Source organism: Myotis brandtii, unplaced genomic scaffold (genome assembly GCF_000412655.1).
Source record: "Myotis brandtii unplaced genomic scaffold, ASM41265v1 scaffold312, whole genome shotgun sequence".
Lineage (NCBI taxonomy): Eukaryota > Metazoa > Chordata > Mammalia > Chiroptera > Vespertilionidae > Myotis > Myotis brandtii.
The window spans coordinates 2,435,373-2,455,545 of NW_005361955.1; the positions used below are offsets into that span (position 1 = coordinate 2,435,373).

A 20,173-nucleotide genomic window follows, 5' to 3' on the forward strand; every position below is an offset into this window, starting at 1 on the left:
CGCCCCCACTGGGGATCAAACCTGCAACCTAGGTATGTGTCCTGGCCAGGAATTGAACCCACAACTCTTTGGTGTATGGGACAATGCTCCAACCAACTGAGCAACACTGGCCAGGGCCAGAAGCAACTTTTTAGACAGTTGCATTGTCTAGAGCAGCGGTTCTCAACCTGTGGGTCGCGACCCCTCTGGGGGTCGAACGACCCCTTCACAGGGGTCACCTAAGACCATCGGAAAACACATCCTGGCCAGGAATTGAACCCACAACTCTTTGGTGTATGGGACAATGCTCCAACCAACTGAGCAACACTGGCCAGGGCCAGAAGCAACTTTTTAGACAGTTGCATTGTCTAGAGCAGCGGTTCTCAACCTGTGGGTCGCGACCCCTCTGGGGGTCGAACGACCCCTTCACAGGGGTCACCTAAGACCATCGGAAAACACATATATAATTACATACTGTTTTTGTGGTTAATCACTATGCTTTAATTATGTTTAATTTGTAACAATGAAATTGGGGGTCACCACAACATGAGGAATTGTATTAAAGGATTGTGGTATTAGGAAGGTTGAGAACCACTGGTCTAGAGTAAAGACAGTTTGGGAAATAGAACTGGCTTTGAATTCTAACTGAACTTTTGTCTGTGGCCCTTGGGGACATGACCTAGCCTTTCTTAGACTTTGTGTCCTTATTTATCCAATAGGTATACTAGTAAAAACAATGTCTGACTAAGTTGTGAGGATTTAAAATAGCATACACATCAATCATGATCATTCGGGGGCAGAGCAGGCATTCAGCAAATGGCAACAATTGTCAGGGTTAGCAGGTCTCTTCCACTCAGCTCTGCCCACCGGGCTCAGCACAGGCTTGGCCCACAACAGGTGTTTATTATGCTAAACTGAATCAAAGGGACAAGACATTTGCTGGTTTCCTCACTGCTTCCATATGGAAATTCAAATTTATCTCACATTCCCATAGCCTCACAATAAATCTGTTCAGAGAAAAAATATGTATGCCTTTTCACAGACACCCAGCAAATGGTGCTCGTAGCACCAGCCTCTTCAGTCTACCATAGCCCTCTCTGGGCTTGGTTGGTGAGGCTGGTTTTCTCAGCTAGGAATGGTGAGCTGGAGGGAGGGCTCCAGAGCCTTTGGGTGCCCCGTTCAGACCTCCCTTCCAGGACCCATTGCTATGAATAGGATGTAGATCATATGCATTTGGGAAACGCCTCCTACACTGGCATGTTATTGAAGCCCTAGAGCAGGGGTGGGGAACCTTTTTTCTGCCAAGGGCCATTTGGATATTTATAACATCATTCTCAGGCCATACAAAATTATCAGCTTAAAAATTAGCCTGCTATATTTGGTCAAACATTTAATTAACTCACCCCTAATGCCTTGGCAGGGACAGACCAAATGATTTCGCAGGCCTTATATGGCTGGATGTTCCCCACCCCTGCCCTAGAGGATGGTAACCAGCTAACAACCACTGCAAGGATGAAAAATAGCTACTGAAAATCTATTTAATCCTCCCAGCAACCCTGCAAGGTAGGTCTCATCCCATTTTACAGAAAGAAACCAAAGCTCAGAGAGATCAGGAATCCATCTACCTCCCCTACCTTCCAAGTAACAGACTGCACTCCTTGCCCCCATGTGCTGTCTCCCCTCACCACATGGCATTCTGTACCCCAAAGGCAAGGCTGTGGCCCTAATACTCAGACACTCAGCTCTGTTCACATGTCCTCAAGGCTCTTTCCTTCTTGAAGAGCTGCTTGTAAACCACTGACAGCGAGTCTGTGCTTTCTTGAGAATAAAGAACACTTCATCTTTACCTCAATGCTGTTGATGAGCTCTAAATATCGGAGGTCTCGTACTCTGATGAAGGCCTACAGAGGAAGAAATAAAATAATAAAATCAGCTGCCTTCTGGGCTTCAAAAGTGGGTGATTGGCTGGGGGTGGGAAGTCAAGCTTTAGAAAGTGAGCCAGTTAGGAGGGAAAAGAAGCAAGCATTGATTAATCACTGTGTGTTCAGGAGGGTTCTACCACCCACTGAGGCTCAGCTTTATCCCTGGGATTAGTCCATACAAAGAAGCCCTGGTTGAATCAATCACTTTGGGATTAGGTGAAACAGAACTATAATACTGCAGTCTGAGATGGTGCCTGCTTAGAGGAACCTCTATGCAAAATGGAAGAACAAGCCAGTCTGACACTCTGAGGCAGTGGCATCTGCGTGGGAGTGGGAAAGACGTACTGACTCAGGAGAGACTGCACGTACATCTTGGTGACTTGGACAGAAAACAGGAGACAGCTATGCTTACCAACAGTGCATAAACACAGGGCACCCAGAGCCTACAGTACCATCATGAAGGAAGAAAAGGAAGAGAAATTTGAGAAGGAATAAAGATGATTTCTAGAAGGAAGGGGGAGGTAGGGAATGAATCACTCCAAGTCCCTGGAAGGCAAACTCTTGCGTAAATCCTAAACGTGTAGATCTTGCCTTGGACTCACAGTAAAGCCAGAGACTTTAACCCATGGGAAGTTTCCAGACATCCATCTTCATGCAGACTGATGTTAACTAAGCCTCTTTAGTTGCTTTCAGATTCTGCAAGGGGTTTAGAGGAGCATAACCCACCATGTCAGGCTGATCTTCATGTGGCTTTGCTGTCAACATTTGTACTCAGCTGTGCTTCTTTACATTGTCCCATTTGAAATGGGCTGACACACACCTAGAAGAGGCAGCAGGTCCAGGATGCCTTAGAATATGAATGCAGAACAATAACCCTGGCTACTTGTAGCCTCTACTTAGCTGTATGACATCCTCCATCTTAAAAAGACTTGTGGAAATGAGCAAGTCACCCAGCCTCTGGCTGCCCACAGATGACCACAATGTAATGTCATCTTTTTAAAAAAATATATTTTATTGGTTATTTACAGAGAAGGAAGGGAGAGAGATAGAGAGCCAGAAACATCGATGAGAGAGAAACATCGATCAGCTGCCTCCTGCACACTTCCTACTGGGGATGTGCCCGCAACCAAGGTACATGCCCTTGACCGGAATCGAACCTGGGACCTTTGAGTCCGCAGGCTGACGCTCTATCCACTGAACCAAACCGGTTAGGGCTGTAATGTCATCTTTTCCGCTCACAGGGCCAAGCATCCTGTTGGGTTGGGGACCAAGAGGTGAATATAATTTGGCTCCTGTCCCCCTCCCCAATTCAGGGGTTCATATTCTAAAAGGGGAGGCAGGCAGATTAAATAGATCAATAAATCTCCCTGAGCTAAGAGCTATACAAGCATGAACTAGATGCCTTGGAGAACACAGATTCACTGCCTGAGCACAGGCAATAGCAGGAGGCAGGATTAAGTAAAGCATCACAGTAGACCCTGGCAAATGGGTATTCCTGAAGAGGAATTCCTTGAAAGGGTAAGGCAGTTATCACATGAGCAAAGGGATGGAGAGCTAAGAGCACGTGTATTCTTCACTGGAGGTCTTATAAGCCATCTTTGAGGTCTGGGCTTCCTTAAAGCAACACAAAGGGAAACCTGGAATGCCTGACAAAGTAGCAGGGAGGTAAGGAGGAGCTTTCTAGGTCTCAGTTCTAGCTTGCTTTCTAGTTGGGGGGCCCTGGATCTACTTCCCCACCACTGAGAGAAATCTGTTTCTGAGTTCCTTCAGCCCTGACATTCTGCAGTGTCAGGGGTGCCCTGGTCAGAGTGGTCAGAATCACAAGGCCTGTGAATAACCTCAGGGGAGGGAAATGTGGGAACAGAGAAGCTTTGCAGTTCTACTCAGGGCAGTGGTCCTGGGTGCTAAACAGCTCTCCTCTGCCATCTAGTGGGGACAGCAGTCTATCACCGGGAACCATTCACCTCCAAGGGTGCCTGACTTGGCAAAGCAGAAAAGAAAGGCTGGGGATTAGGAATTTGGGTAAAGTGATCAAGTTATAGTCTATGGTCAAAATCTTGTGGCTTTAATACAATAATTCCTATTCTCAGGAGTGTTGTGGGGGGTGATACAGATTGGGAGCGGGTATTAAGCAAATGGGAGTTCATTCCAGTTTAATTTTCATCCATTTAAACATTTGCTGAGCACTTAACACAGTATTAGGCACTGCCGTCTAATTTCATTCCATGATGAAAATAAATAAAACATATTCTAGGAATCCTTTGTTATTCTTCATCCCTCCTGACATTTCAAGGTGAGGCAGGAGAGGGAAGCTCCCTCCATGGAAATGTTTCCTCCCTCTGACTTCTTAAAGCCCTCCGCTACTACCACTTTTCTGACACAGTAGATCCAAAACTATAATATATATGATTATTATATAATTACTAGAGGCCCAGTGCACGAATTCATGCACAGGTGGGATCCCTCAGGGCGGCCTGCAGGGATTGGGCCGAAACCTGCAGTCCAACGCTGCCTGCAGCTCCTACCTGCAGCTCCCGCTCATGCCTGCCCCACTGCGTCTGTCAAGGGCTCACACCCAATCAGTCCTGATCAGGGGAGGTTCACACCGCAGCAGCAGCGGCAGCGCTCACCAGTCGTGAGCCCTGTGTCTGGCGCTCTCCTGAGGGGAGTAGCCTGCAGGATTGGGCTGAAACAGGCTCTCTGACATCCCCTGAGGGGTCCTGGATTACAAGAGAGCCCAGGCCAGGCCAAGGGACCCTACTGGTGCACGATCGGGGCGGGGAGGGACGGCAAGAGGGATCCAGGGTGTGTTGGCCCCCATCTCGCCCAGTCCCCATTGGCTGGACCCCAGCAGCAAGCTAACCTACCGGTTGGAGCGTCTGCCCCCTGGTGTTCAGTGCACATCATAGCAAGCAGTTGAGCGGCCTTAGCATATCATTAGCATATTACACTTTGATTGGTTGAACAGTCGACTGGTCCCTGGACAACTGGGCACTTAGCATATTAGGCTTTTATTATATAGGATAATTGTACTTGCTTTAATAACAGCTAGCATTTGTACAACCATTGCTAGTTTTAGAATCCCTTTTACAATGTGACAGTTAAGCCTGGTGACACTGTGTCAGGCAGGGTTGGCAGTTAGTGTCTTCACCCTCCCCACTGTAGAAAAGACGGAGGCTCCGAGAGAAGTGGCTTGCCAAGGGTCTTCCAGCCTGTACATGGCTGAGCTGGTTCTCAACCAGGCTTCTGAACCCTAGTCTGGTCTCGGTCCACTCTCTTTTCATGCTTAGAAGTCTTGACCTAGCATGGAGATGGCATCACATACTTCTGCAATTTCTTCCCTATCAGCTCAGTAGTATACGCAAAATGATTAATTGGTATGGGAAAAGAGAGACAGAAGGGAGACATCGGGGAGAGAGTTGAAGGCCATTCCTTGCCCCCACACCTCAGGAGACATAGCTGGGTTCTTCCTAATAATATGTGTCAAATGTTTTGAGCCATTTCTGTAATTTTAATAGACTGAGCCAGGAAATGACACCATGAATCAAGGTCATGAATTATGCCATGAAGGTATGTGGGGAGTGACATTGCTGTCAGAATCAGAGAGCTCGACCATCTTGTCTACCATACTTAGCAATGTGCCAAGAAAAACAGCACTGTGTAATAAATTACCTAATACCAATAAGTGCTTATTCCAATAACAAAAACTACCATTTATGGAATGCCTAGTATGTGCCAGGCTTTTAGCTAGGTGCTTTACATAAATGATAGCTAATAAGAGTAACAACTAGAATCTATCAGATGCTTCTCCTATGTCAAGCTTTGTAGGCATTATCACATTAGATCCTTATAACTTTTGAAGATGGGGCCTATCATCACCCTAATTTTACCAATGAGCAACCTTAGGAAGGATGTTACCTGCTCAGGCTTATAGTTAGAAGGTGGCTGAGCCAGGTCAGTCTAATTCCAGCACCCACGGCAGTATGCATTTGCCTCTCCATATGTCACCTGGAATGGATCCTCTTCTGCCTCCTCAAAGGACCCTCCAAGGACCAGATTCTTGCTCATTCTGACTAGATGCTTACCTTCTTTGCTGTTTCAAACTCTAATCCTTCTAAAGCTTCCATGGCCAGCTCATGCCAATCAGTGTCTGTCACACCCAAGCAAGCAATCTGGTAGGCTTCTTTGAACATTTTCCTCTCCAGGTACTGGTACATGGGAGCAGACTGCAGGATTGAAGGAAAGAAGAGTATTTTCAAAGCAATGGAAAGAGTCAGATTCATACAAAGCCTGACTCCATATGTGTGCATTGACTTCATTACAAAAGCCTGCAGAGCAATGCTGCAATGGTTAACCAGTACCCTTCTCAGCCACACCCCAGTTCACCCTACATGCCTTCCACTCTGCCACCCCCTTTCTTTTTTTTTTTTAATATATTTTATTGATTTTTTACAGAGAGGAAGGGAGAGGGATAGAGAGTTAGAAACATCAATGGGAGAGAAACATCGATCAGCTGCCTCTTGCACACTCCCTACTGGGGATGTGCCCGCAACCAAGGTACATGCCCTTGACCGGAATCAAACCTGGGACCTTTCAGTCCACAGGCCGACGCTCTATCCACTGAGCCAAACCAGCTAGGGCTGCCACCCCCTTTCATAGCCAAACCATCATGTTCAGCAGCACAAACCTCCTGCCCATCCTCCCCTCCACCACCGGCTTTCCCCACCTCCAGGCCTGCCTCTCCACAGATTTCACCATCATCTGGAATGACTTTGCCCCTCTTCACCCTCTGGAAAGTATCTATTTGGCTTTCGAGACCCTGTTAAAATGTCATTTCTTCTGGAAAGTCTTCACTGACCCTTCAAGTAATATCGTGAATGGTTCCTAATAACTTCTATTTGTAGGCTTTTGGATCTGTCCCAACAGTCCTGTGTCATAGGTATTATCACTCCTGGATTATGGCCCGAGACTGAAACTCAGGGAGGGCAACTGACTTGTCTAAGGGCACATAGTGGCACATAGAAGATCTTGGGGCTGGAGCCTGGATGACCTCTTGGGTATGTGTGTGTATGTGTCTGTATACCTGAGAACAAGTCTGAGTTGGGCCTGAGTGTCTTTCATAACTAAAGGCCCTCCCTTGTTTTAGGCCAGTCAGTGTGCCGAAGGGAACTGCGTCTTTCCTTCTGGATTCCTAGGCAGTGGAAATCAATCAGTCAGTACCTCTGTGCTAATGGTTCCCAAATGTGGAGCTGAAAGTGCTGTTTTCTACATTTGGGGCCTTAATCTTTGAAATTTCCTGTCCCATTTTTTAGCTTTAGCGTTGAAGGAAATTGTTTTCTTTTTAAGCCATTCCATCCTCTGACAGCAAGATGTGCCTGCTGCTGAGCACTCATCTTTCCTACTGTGCCTCCCTTCAGGTGGCAGTAGGGTATGGACACAGGAACAGTTGAGCTAGAACCCAGGCCTAGCTCAGTCACATCCTAGACCAGGGGTGGGCAAACTTTTTGACTCGAGGGCCACAATGGGTTCTTAAACTGGACCGGAGGGCCGGAACAAAAGCATGGATGGAGTGTTTGTGTGAACTAATATAAATTCAAAGTAAACATCATTACATAAAAGGGTACGGTCTTTTTTTTTTTTAGTTTTATTCATTTCAAACGGGCCGGATCTGGCCCGCGGGCCGTAGTTTGCCCACGGCTGTCCTAGACGTATGAATTTTTGGGTCAATTAACTTCTGTTTAGCTCACAGGCTACCATGGGCAAACAAGAGAAGTGCTTTGAAAATTGATAAAGTGCTGGGCAAAAAATGAGCATGCTCATTGCATCCATAGTATTTTTTCAGCATCATCTCCTCCCCATCTCACAAACTCTCCAAACTTGTTTCCACCCGCTATGTTCCCTGTTTGAAACACCCTCGCTGTTCCTCTGCCTTTCCAGACCTTTCAGGGCAGATCAAGTGTCACCACCACCTGGAAGCTTTCTCAAACGCCCTGTGCACAATGAGCTTTCCTTTCTAAACTCCTTCAGTGAGCGCCTCCTGTTCCAATTTAGTTCTGTTTTGTAGTGTTTAATATTTTAAGATTGTTGTTAATAATAATAATAATAATAGGATTTGGACCAGACAAAACCTGAAAGAGGGGTATATTTAACCTCATTGCACAGAAAATAAGTGAGACCCCAAAAAGCGAACGGAGTTGCTCAAGGTCACAGCCAGTGTCAGAAAGCCAGTACTCCTTTCCCTAAACTCCTTTCCCTTTCACCAAGCTGAGAGCCCAAGGAGGGTTAGGCTTGCCTGGGAGGCACAATCTGAGAGTGGGAGTTTTAAATACCCTAACTGCACAAATGCCCTCTCAGCTCTACTTTATCTTGCTATCGAATTCCAAGCATGAAGTCACCACCCGCCCTGAGAAGCCCGACTAGGGCCTGCCGCCCTACTTGGCAGCCCTAACAAACCATTTCTTGCACAAGATGATGTAAATTTCAAAAGGAAACCAGAAATCCCCAGAGTGGGTCTGAAGCTTTCTCCCTCCCCCCCAGGCCAAAACCACAGGATGGTTGGAGGCAGAAACGACAGATAAATAGCCTTTGTTTTGAGGCTGCCTTTCCTAACCCTTGGCAGTTCTGACCTGCTGCATCAGCAGGATGGCCTCGGTGCAGCCACTGGGGGAGGGGGAATCTGGCTTCTGAATCTTTAGAGCTTGGCAGAGGAAGTCCCGGGCTGCCCCTTCAGTTCCTCTTGTCCCGCCAAAGTCAGGGAGCAGCAAACTGCATTTATCTTGAGGTCAGCATGGCAGTCTTGGTAGAAAAAACTTTCAATCAGCATAGCATGTTTGAGGAAGATTGGGTTTCTGATGGATGTGGTGCATGAGTTTGGGATGGGGAGCAGATGAGGACTGCAAGGAAACAGTCCACAGGGGCTGTTCTTACCTCTCTTTCTGCTGCCACTTCTACCCACTTCTCTCCCTTCTTTCTCTGGCTTTCTTTCTTTCTTTTTCCTTTTCCTCAAGTCTGAATTCCACTAATATTTATTGAATAACTGCTCTGTGTTAGGTACTAATAATCTCTGCATCAATGAGTAACATCATCAGCTATGGGGAAGAAATGAAGTCTAGTTCCACCCTTTACAACAGTGGTTCTCAACCTGTGGGTCGCGACCCCTTTGGGGGTTGAACGATCCTTTCACAGGGGTCGGCTAAGACAAGCGGGAAACACATATATAATTACATATTGTTTTTGTGATTAATCACTATGCTTTAATTATGTTTAATTTGTAACGATGAAATTGGGGGTCACCACAACATGAGGAACTGTATTAAAGGGTCGTGGCATTAGGAAGGTTGAGAACCACTGCTTTACAAGAAGCCAAGCCAGGGCAAGGTGTGTGGAGGGAATATAGATTAATGTAGCCTAGCTGAAAGGCAATCTGGAAACATGTCTAAAATCTTTCAAACGTAGCATAAATAGCCCTTGGCCCAGCAATTTCACTTCTAGGAATTTATACCAAGGAGCTAAGATGGGATAGGTGCAAAGACTTAGCTATTTATAAGAGCAAAAAGCTGCAAACAGCACAAATTGCTAACTGGGTTCAGTAAGTTGTGAGAGATCGGGACAAAAAAAATAGTCACTAAAACAATATGGGGTGGAGGTGAGGCAGCAGGGAGGAAGGTGTGGCCATAGTAAAAGGTAAACCCAACACCAGGGATCTCATGCGCTTTGGTGTGAATACACCAACCTATTCAGGTGATAAATTTGTACTGCAGCATTGCAAAACTGTTACCAGTAGGGGAAGCTGGGCAAATTGTACAAAGTATCTCTGTATGATATCTTACAATTAAATGTGAATCTACAATCATTTTAGCTAAAGAAGAACATTTATTGACATGGAGCCATGTTTCTAATAGATTGTAGGGTGAAAAAGCCAGATCGCTAGTTGATAGCCAACAATTCATACAAAGTGATGGGTCTGCAATATGTAAATGTTAGGTTAAATCAGAAGATGGAGATAAAGGAAGGTAATTAAGTCTCTCTTATTTATAGTCCACATTCAGTAAAATAAGTGCAGTAAATCTGAGGTTTCATCTATAGGAGCAATATTTATAGATAATAAAAGTCAAAACAACATTATTTACAGTACAATTCCTCTTTTAAAATTTTATATACAACTAGAGGCCCGGTGCACAAAATTCATGCACTGGTAGGGTCCCTCGGCCTGGCTGGCGATCAGGGCCAATCTGTGGGGCAACCGGTGGGGCAATCGGGGGACCCCCATTGGCACCCACCTTGGCTGGCCTGGCACCACCCGCTTGCCGGCCCTGCCTCCTGCCACCGCCGCCAGTCACCTCCCTCTGTGAGGCAATTGGGGGACCCCCAATGGCACCTGCCTTGGCTGGCCTGGCACCACCACTCGCCAGCCCCACCCCCCACCACCACCGCTGGTCGCCTCCCTCTGCAGGGTGACCATAAGGGTGATCGGGGGGCCCCAGCTGGCACCCACCTTGGCTGGCCTGGGGCCTGTGTGCTGGGGGCAGCTCCTGCATTGAGCATCTGCACCCTGGTGGTTCTGCTGTTCGGTCAATTTGCATATTAGGCTTTTATTATATAGGATCATATACTCCTAATTATATATTATGCACACATTACACATACATATAAAAAAGGTCTGGGTTGATATTTTCCAAAATGTTTAAGAGTGAGTTTCTCCTTAGGATGGGATTCTGAGGGCTAGTCTCTCCTTGGTGCTTATCTTTATTTTATGACAGTTCTACAGGCAGGCTCACATTCCTGCCTCCCATTTCTATTCTGGCCTCCTGCTAGTGTGAGGGACTTGTGCAGATAGTACCATGCTCCCTTTTTGGCTCACAGACCTCAGCTCCACACCCCATTCCACCTATATTATCTTTCTCTCACACACACTACCCCCTTCATATGCCTGTGCATACACCCTGCTGGACTCCCAGCTTTGTTGGCTTACTCTACTCTGCCCCAAGCACAGCTCTCAGTGAAACACAACTCTGTCTGCTGATAGACAACCCTGCGTACCCCTCCCTGTCCCTACTAGGAAGTGGGGATCAGAAAGAATTAAGGTTCAGTGATGCTGGGTTTTTTGACCAAAGACACACAGATTGCATGGGATGGAGATAGGATTTCACGTTCAAATCCAGAGTGCCTTCCATGACACCACAGCTATCATTCTTGTCTCTCTTCCCTCTCTCCTCACCACTCCCTCCCAATGCACCATTGAGGAGCCTGGCTTTCCTGGTCTTGCCTGTCCTGCCACTACTGAGAGCTGACAGACATCCTGGGTTACCTGTGGCACCTCCACAGCTGATATGGAGAAGGCATGCAGGCAGAAGATCTTGGAGCCGTTGTAGCCTACCACAAAGCCCTGCAGCTTCTGCTGGTGCACAGGGAAGGTGCTAGCTTTGATGTTGAGGTAGCCTCCTCCCGAGAAGCAGAGCATGTCCTCACACTGGGTGTTCCAGGCCACACTGTTGGCATTCGGTTCCTGAGGGACAGGGATGGTGAGAACCCTGTAACTATCATCCTGGGCTTTGGCACAATTCCTACATTCAGTCAAGTTCTCTTGTTAAAACCTGAATCACATTAAATTGCTAACAGTAGGATAGAGGGAAAGGGAAGAAAAGGGGATTGGAAGAAATGGATAGGGGGATAGAGGCAAGCACTTCCATGCACTTTTGTATGTTGGAATTTTTGAACAAGCAAGCATTACTTTTGAATAAAAATTATTATCCCCAAATATTAATCATTACATAAAGTGAGAAAATCAGCAAAGTGGATTCTACTTCTGTATGGAAGAATGTTTAAAGGAATATATTCCAAAGAATTAACAGTAGTTGTCTTTCCGCGGGTGCTTTATATTTTCTGTTTTTTATTTGCCTGAAATTTTCTTTTGGTTATGAATATTTATTTTTCATAATAAGAAAAGGAACAGTGAACTATTTTAAAATTAAAAAATAATATATTGTCTCTACATTTATAATCTGCACACTGTAAGAATACAATCACCCTGGGAGGTACTCCCTTGCCTCACCTCCTCTCAAAGATTTCTGCTCAGCTCCAGAGACTTAGGCACCAGCAGAAGTTCATATCTTTCTGCCTAGAATCTTTTACAATGTCTGAATCTTTTATAATGAGCATAGATTATTTTTATAATGAGAAAGAAAACATATAGCTGTTTGCATTTGCAGGGGTAGGGGCAGTGGAGAGAAGAAAAAATAGCTGGGAATGTTTATGACCCCTAGCAAGAGCTGAAAATTACCTTTCCCGGCCCACTACAGAAAACCCTCAGTGGGGACAGGGAATAACACACGCCTTTCCACTCCTATATGGTTCTGGGCTGGACACGGATTCACACCTGGGAGCTGCTAACCTACCTACAGGGGCTTGTGTTGCGGCTGGGGAGATGAGAAGTAACACTGAAGGCCCTATCTTGTGGCAGGCACTATGGTGTCTTACTTAGTCCTGTAGTTCTATGAGGGGGAAATTATTAGTTCTATTTTAGAGGTAAGGAGAAATAAGACTCAGAGAGGTTCACTAACTTGCTTGAGAGATGAAGGCAGAGCTGGAGCCCAGATTTGTCTGAAGGCAAAGCTTATGCTCTTTCTTTCCCCTAAACCACTCTGCCTCCCCAGTTAAGAGTGAAATGTTATCAACTGGGAGTCACTGGGGCTAGTGGTGGCCAGGTACCTCCTTTCAAATGACTGAGGTAGCTCCCTACGACAGCACCTTCCACCCTGCTGATTCTATCGCTGAGGACAAGGAGGAGACCTCAATCTGCCCATTATACTGGGAAACCTTTAGTGGTTGAGAAAGCCAATCAGGGGAGGTTTTAGCTTTGGGGGAACTCACTTCAGGCAAATAGGCCCTGACCACTCACAGAGCCCTAAAGAGGCAAAGAGCAGCACTAAGTCCAGTAGAAAGCCAACCAGGCACTGGGCATAGAGCCTTTGGGCTCTCTTCTCCAATGACACACTTCCTCCAGCCCCAGGATCAAATGATGTGTAAGCAATGCCTATCCGCAAAACAGTTCACATTTGCTGGCTGTTATAGCATCCTTGTGAAATAGCAGGGAGGACTTCCCCCATGTCTCCCTTCCTTCAGATGGCAAAACTGGTCCTGTTTCTTTACTGTGTCTTAGATTATTCAAAGATGCAGGCAGCCTCCAGGAGGTGAGCAGCAGACTTTTTCAAAAGAATCATCACATTAACCCATACACTGATAGCCTGCAACATGCCACACTTAGATTTATTAGTATTAATTTACTGCTCTCAGTAATCTTGTAAGAAAATGTTACTTGCCTATCTTACTTGCAACAAAACCAAAGTTCAAAGAGACTCACTCAGCTCCTGCAGCTTATGTGTGGGAGGGGTTGGCTGTGTCTGGGGCCTCTTAGACTCTGCACCCCTGCTTAGACCCTACACCCTTACACCTCACTGCTCCTTCCAGAGGCCCACCTGGAAGCCAGAGCATAAGCACCTCCTATAAGGACTGGGAAGCTAGAGGAGTGTCTCTAATCAAAGGATCATGTCCTGGACACTCCCTGGGACTTCACCTGAAAAAGCAACTCCTTGGTGTGAATGTCATAGACCAAGCATGTATCGTTTTCATCCACCACGGCCAGCTTTTTTCGGGAGGCGCTCATGTCTAAGCAGCGCACGGCTGTGGCCTGTTTCAGTAGGACAATGGCAAAGAGATTGTCCACGAAGATCTTCAGGATCTGGCAAAATTTCAGAGAAAAAGTGTGAGTCACCATGGCAACAAGACCCTGTAATACTGCCAGGCTTTTGGAACCCATGTGTTCTAAAAAAACAACTCCCACTAACTTCACTAGAGGCTCAGTGTAGAGAAAAGGACTCATCAAAAGAAAGGGACCAGGGCTTATCCTTAGGAGAACAGAGTGTAGTTCATCTGAGGTCACCAAAGTAATGACATGTTGGCCCCAAGACATGACAAACTTACTTGAAAGTCTGCTTGACTGGGGATTTGTTAATGACATTACCCAACTGCAGGGTTAGGAAACACAATTCAGCAGAGGTCTGAGTAACTAACACAGGAAGAGGCTACTGTAAACACTGACAAGACATCTGGTATAACCACTGCAAAATGATGATGATGATGATGATGATGATGATGATGATGATGATGATGAAAGCAATCAGTCATTGACTATTTTTGATAGTTGGGTAAAATATTATCCTCATTTGTAAAACCTGAGCCTCAGAGAGGTGAAGTGACCTGCGTAGGGTCACACCGCTATGAGTAGCTAAACATAAACATGACCCCAGGTCAACCTGCCTCCAAAGTCCATACTTTCAGGCCTCACACTGGAAGTGACATTGTGACAAAAAACACGTTCCTGCCCTTTGGTATTGCTATTCTATACTCCTGCTAACTCATACTCCATGAGTCCCATCCTCAGGAAAGGCCTGACAAACCTTTACCACAAGCCATCTGCTAGACAGCTTGGCTCTCAGGCTAATGCAGTTACATTTTTACTTTCAAATTTCCATGAAGCCCACTTAGAACTTTTCTTATTTTGAGCAAAGAACACACACAGAAAACTGTTTAACTTTGTATAACCTAGATTTTCCACATGTATTTGAGCAAAGGGCCCACTTTTCTTATAATATCTAGTAATAGCCTACAGACCAGCACCTTCTAGGACACAAGCTAGAACACACTGCCTTAATCCATTCACTGCTCTAATAGGGATCCAACCTAAGGAATGATCTCTGCCTCCCTCTCTAGCAAGCCACAGAAACTGCACCTCTAACAAATCTCCCACCATCTGGGTGACTTTCAAGCCCACTAATCTACTCAACTCTTGGCCCAGCGGTGCAGTGCCAACTCTGCCAGAATGGGGCATGCTATGAGTCTGAGGACCACCTCTTCTTTGGCCTGAGGCTATCCTTATAAAAGGTAGCTCTAATGTGCCCATGAAGGGAAGAAGCCTTTTCTTGCCCTGAAAACCTATCTCAGGGTCATAACTTGACTGGTTGCCTGCATCTGCATGCAGATAGTCAGACTAATGGGCAACCCAAAAGAGCACTCACCTGTCCATTCTTCAGGCCTACCAACAGACCTTCCCTTCCTGGCGGGCCACCAATCACCTTGATGTAGCGAATGAGAGATTCCATCTGCCACTCCCGCTCTTTCACTCCACTGAAGGACAGGCACTGCAGCCGTTTCTCCTAGAAAGCAAACCCCCCTCTGCATGGATATTCAACAGAATAAGTGTTCCCCAGCCCTCCAAAGGAGGTCTTCCTGCCTCTGAGGGGTGAAAAACACTTTATATTCAGGATCTATCTAACCTAGTCCCCATGATTGGTATCGTTAATCTTCATGAAAGTCTTCCCATGGATCCTCGCTCAGCCTCAGATCTTCTGTGCAGACCTCTAAGCAGCCAAAAGCACACCTGTTTGCCACTTCTATACTATAAACCTGTGGTACCCCTAAACTGCTTAAAGTTCTAGACTTTTAGAGATATTTTAATAATATTTTATGTCTATAGTTATTCCTAAAGGAATCCATTTTATCACTTCCAATAGGCCTAGTTTCATGAAACAAAATCCACCTCTACTTCCAAGAAAGATGCTGGGTTGGCCTTCTCTCAAAGTCTTTTCAAACTTCTCTTGGCATTGACCTAGACATTTTCTAGGAAGCTCTAAGTTGAGAAATATTTTTCTGTGGAAAAAATCTATCAGAAAGTAAAAACTCCCTTTACTGTTTTGAATTAAAATACATTGTTTTTTGTTTAACTGAAGGATATCATAAATTTTTATGTGTATATGTTTACCAAAAAAAAATCAATCTGCATTTTGTGGGATATCAATTTAGGCTTTAAGTCATTAAAATATATATAATCCCAGTATAACAAAGTACTTTGTAATACAAAAAAGTAGTAGTCTCCTGTTTATGGCCCATGACTTTCTAGTGGAGTCTGGCCATATAGATGTCAACAAAATAAAAGCAATAACCAATTCCTAATGACCAAAAACCCTGCGTTGGGTACCCTCTCCTTGGAGGAAGCATAAGGTGGATTCGGTCTGATCTGCTGCGGCTTACCTGGCAGAGGATGATGTGATCAGAGCACACCACCAGGAGGTTGCATTCAAACTTTTTGACAATCTTCTCTTTTATCCGGTAACGCATGTCTGATGAATCATCTGAATACAACTCATAGATGATGATTTTTTCTGGCAGTTGGATAGCTAATCGATTTTTGTAGATGGCAATTTTCTTGACAAGCTCTCTGCATTTAATCCGAACTGTCAAAGGAAAAAAGCCCAGTTCTAGCAAGAAGTTGTTAAGTAAGGTAGAAGGCAGAGAAATGAAAAGCTATCATTTACTTAATGCTACTGGCAATTAAAGGAGACACTCTCATCAAAAAAATCTTTAGAGTATCTAACATGTACAATCAGCTCTGCTAAACACTGGGATCCAAAGTCATATATAATCTTTGTTATCCAAAGCTTACAACTGAGTATGGAAAATGATTCTTAATGCTACCATCACTTGGTGAACATAAATCTAAACTCCTCTGCATGGCACTAATGGCCCCTGATGATCAGGAGCCCACCTGAGTGACTGCCCACAACTCTGGTCACTCTCCAAACACCACCCTTGACAACAGTAACCATGTGTAGTTTGTGGGGTACACTAAACTCTCACACTCATTATGGACCAGGTGGAGAAAATGTCTCCAGAAGGGATGCTTTGGAGCTACACCCTCACCATACTGTTGGAATCTTCAAATGGAGGTGCTCCCAGATGGGGACCAAAGGATGTCTGTCATCTGAATCTGCAAGACAACTCCCAACCAGAATCCCTACTCACAGGCATCTGGCAGTGTGCTGCTGTGTCCAGTATATCTGGATATGAATACACTTGAAACAAGTGGATTCTTAGCCTATTTAACCAGCCCACCCCCTTGGGTGGATAGAAGAAAAGACTGAGTTTAGACTGACTGCACGGGGCCTGGAACCCTGATCTGACTGAGCTTGTGGAAACCCACTGCCTCTGCTTATCTCTGGGGCAAGGACCTGACCGAAGGCAAGCTGAGATGTAGCTGAGGAAGAAGTACCCCAGAAGTGCCTCTGACCAGAGAGAATGCAGGTCCACAAAGACCCATGGAAGTCAGCCACCATGGCTCTAACTTGTTCTATATTATCCTCCCTTAGTTAGGGAGTCCATGTACCCCTGGAATTATCTGCAAAATTTTGTGAGTCTGTGTGGTATTTTTTGAGAAAGGGTTTCTTGCTTTCATTAGATTCTCAAAAACATCCACATTCTCCCCTCGTCCTGCCTCCTCACAAAAAAAAAAAAAAAAAAAAAAAAAAAAGCAAGAACCAGTGGTCCAACGTGTTTCAAAAAGACCAAGGAGAAATATTTCCTACCATTTCACTTGCCCTATCAGCAGTCCTCTCAACCTATGCCTCTCCCCAGTATCTAGAGGGCAAAGGGGCTCTACCTGCCTTTTACCTTTCTGCTCAGTGATCAGGTGCTGCACGATGACATCAGTCATGCTATCCCTGTATGCATACCGGTCCTTATAGAGCCCATGGACAGTGCTGAAAATAAGCTGGTAGAAGGAAATGGTGCCATCCTGGCAGCCTACCACCTGCAGGGAAAGAGAGGTGTCAATTCCCAGCTTTCTGTGGAGAAAGAATCTACCTTCCCATTTGTCAGAAAAAAACATCAATGATTTGACTGGCTAAGCAGGCCTGATGTTCAGTTCCTACTCAGACAATGGCCCAATAAAAATGAACTTCCTCTTCTTACCACATAGTTGGAATCGGGCTTCACTTTACAAGTCCACACCCAGGAGTTCTGCTCCCCAACAGTCCCGAGCCGCACTCCATCCTTGGTGAAAAGGGATACTTGCTTGTCTGACCCCCCCAGTAAAATGTACTCCCCTTTAGTAAAGTAGCTGATGCAGCAAGGGTCAAAATTCAGTGGCCGATCCTTCCCAATCTGAGGAAAGAGAACATACACTAAAGGAAAAAACAACTTCTGAATCCTGAAACTCAATAAATGTTAGCTATTATTACTATTATTATTATTAAGCCAGATCCCTTTAAATGTCAAAAACACTTAAGATGCCAAAAATACACAAATTACACCTAAGCCTAACACAAAAGTGTAGGTTTGATTTACTTCATCATCCCACATTTAATTCTAAATCTTCCCAGAATTAAAAGATACTTACACAAGAAAACAATTTTACTGTTCCAAACAAGTTGGGGGTTACTTTCTCAGAAGACTGAGGTTGCTTATCTGTCAAAAACTCTGGGCCACAACATGAACACAATATTTACCATGGCCCTGACTACCATATTGAGCTTTTTTTATATTTTCACTATAGTAGCAAGACCCCATTTCCACCTAGCATAGTGTGGTTAGATGTTCCAGGAAACTTCTAATACCCATCCTCAGTGCCAGATACACAGTAGATGTGCCAATAAATATTTATTAAATGATTATGGACATACATTAAGTGGATGAATACTAATAGATAGGACCAGGGAAACTGGATGCTAGATAATTAAAATGATGGTTCTGAGAAAACAGCCATAGGAAACTGAGAAAATTCTTTATTATATACAACCTTTATTTTTACTTGACTACCAAAGAAATAAGCAATGGTAAGGTGAGGCAGAAGAAATGGCTCCAAAGTTAGGCTAAACATACCTAAAACCCCCACTTCTGACATGATAAGTTTTGAGAAATAAAGATGCTGTTAAACAAAAACCTCCATTGAAATGGCTGCATTTCTCATTTGCTTGGCTGTGGTAGTAAGCCATCCCCACCACCTTCACTCTAATCCTCAATGTCTCCAGTCTCCTAACAGATTTCCTACCACTAGGCTCTCTTTATTTTAATCCACCCTCCACAGAAATAAGGAATTCTCTGAAACAAGAATCTGACCAAGTCGCTCCCTACCTAAATCTATGGCCCTGAAATACTCACAGAATACAATGTTCAAACTGTATTCACACTACAATCTTGTCTCATCTTCCTTTCTAGCACCATCTCTCCACAAATCTTGGGACCCAGTCACCCTGAACAACTCACTGTTCCCTGAGTTGTCATCTATTTTCATTCTTCCCTGCCTTTTCAGATGCTATTTTCTCTGCCCGAAACACCATTTTCAATGCCCTCTGCCTAGCAAACTCCTTCTTATCCTGTTCAAAGTCACCTCTTCAAAATCTCCCATCTCCACCGAGCAGTGATGTCACCCTCTTTTGTGTCTCTATTGCTATCTTTCTGTACAGCTCTCTATCATGCCATGTATCACTGCACTGGGACTGTTGGCCATCGAGTACGTCCCCACCAGCCTGTGAACTCTGGCAGAGCAGAGGCATTAACTTACAAAGCTCAATGTCAGTGGCTCCCAACACAGGTGAAGGGCTGGCCTAAATGGGTGCTTATAAATGCGGGTAGGATGGAGAAAGCAAATATAGAAGGCAGGGTCGTGACCAAGACCAAGGCCTTACAGTCAGACCAATCTGGGTTTTGATCCCATGTGCCACCATTTACTAGCAGTGTGAAACCTCGGGCATAGTATTTACTTCACTGCTCTGAGTCTTATCTACTCATTTCTAAAAAGTTGATAATCACAGGGTTTTATTAGACTTAAATGAGATAAAGGATGCACAGCATAGAGCACAGTGCCTGGTATCACAGCAAATAACTCAATAAATAGAAGCAAACAACAATAAGTTATAATTACTAATGATACAACCTCAGAAAGTGAAAAACTATTACAGGCATGACTGTAACTGTATCTCCCACTGGGTCTGTACAGAGCTGCATACCTGTTTTCCACTTAGTTGGTAGAAGGAAAGTTTCTGCCCCCAATCAGCTACAGCCAGGATGTCGTTACGTTCCTCTCTAATCAACAGAAGACAAAAGAGGTTATGGGGGGCCGTGGTCTGCTGATGAGTTAGCCCTAAGGGTTTAACAAACAGGAAAAAGAAAGCCTGGCCAGCCTGTCAGATTGCCAAATGTTGTACAGTCGCACTGAGGCTAAGTTATAATATGGGCCAACCCATCAATCAGCCCCATAGGATGAGGGAGGCAAGGCTCTGTTCAGCCTTCCTGGGAACTGTTATTTCACTAAATGCCCTACCATGAGCTTGTGGCACCAGGACACAGCCACAGTGAAGCTAAAACCCTCATTTCAAAGCTTCCTGTGGAGCAACAATAAGAAAGGGCAAGGCTGCAGATTCAAGAGTGCTTTATTTTAGGGG

At 45.1% G+C, this 20,173-nt stretch overlaps 1 protein-coding gene across 5 annotated transcripts in view; it reads right to left on the reverse strand.

The window, feature by feature from the left end:
- The window catches only part of IFT122 (intraflagellar transport 122), a 67,097-nt gene that overhangs the window by 24,596 nt on the left and 22,328 nt on the right, over nucleotides 1-20,173 (reverse strand). For all 5 annotated transcript variants that reach the window (XM_005870031.2, XM_014542732.1, XM_005870030.2 and 2 more), the window contains 9 exons: nucleotides 19,739-19,814; nucleotides 17,703-17,894; nucleotides 17,403-17,541; nucleotides 15,987-16,189; nucleotides 14,975-15,112; nucleotides 13,474-13,638; nucleotides 11,209-11,406; nucleotides 5,987-6,127; nucleotides 1,827-1,880 (listed from right to left, as the gene is read on the reverse strand). In XM_005870031.2, the coding sequence (XP_005870093.1) occupies nucleotides 1,827-1,880; nucleotides 5,987-6,127; nucleotides 11,209-11,406; nucleotides 13,474-13,638; nucleotides 14,975-15,112; nucleotides 15,987-16,189; nucleotides 17,403-17,541; nucleotides 17,703-17,894; nucleotides 19,739-19,814 (1,306 nt within the window). The remainder of the gene's footprint in view (nucleotides 1-1,826; nucleotides 1,881-5,986; nucleotides 6,128-11,208; nucleotides 11,407-13,473; nucleotides 13,639-14,974; nucleotides 15,113-15,986; nucleotides 16,190-17,402; nucleotides 17,542-17,702; nucleotides 17,895-19,738; nucleotides 19,815-20,173) is intronic.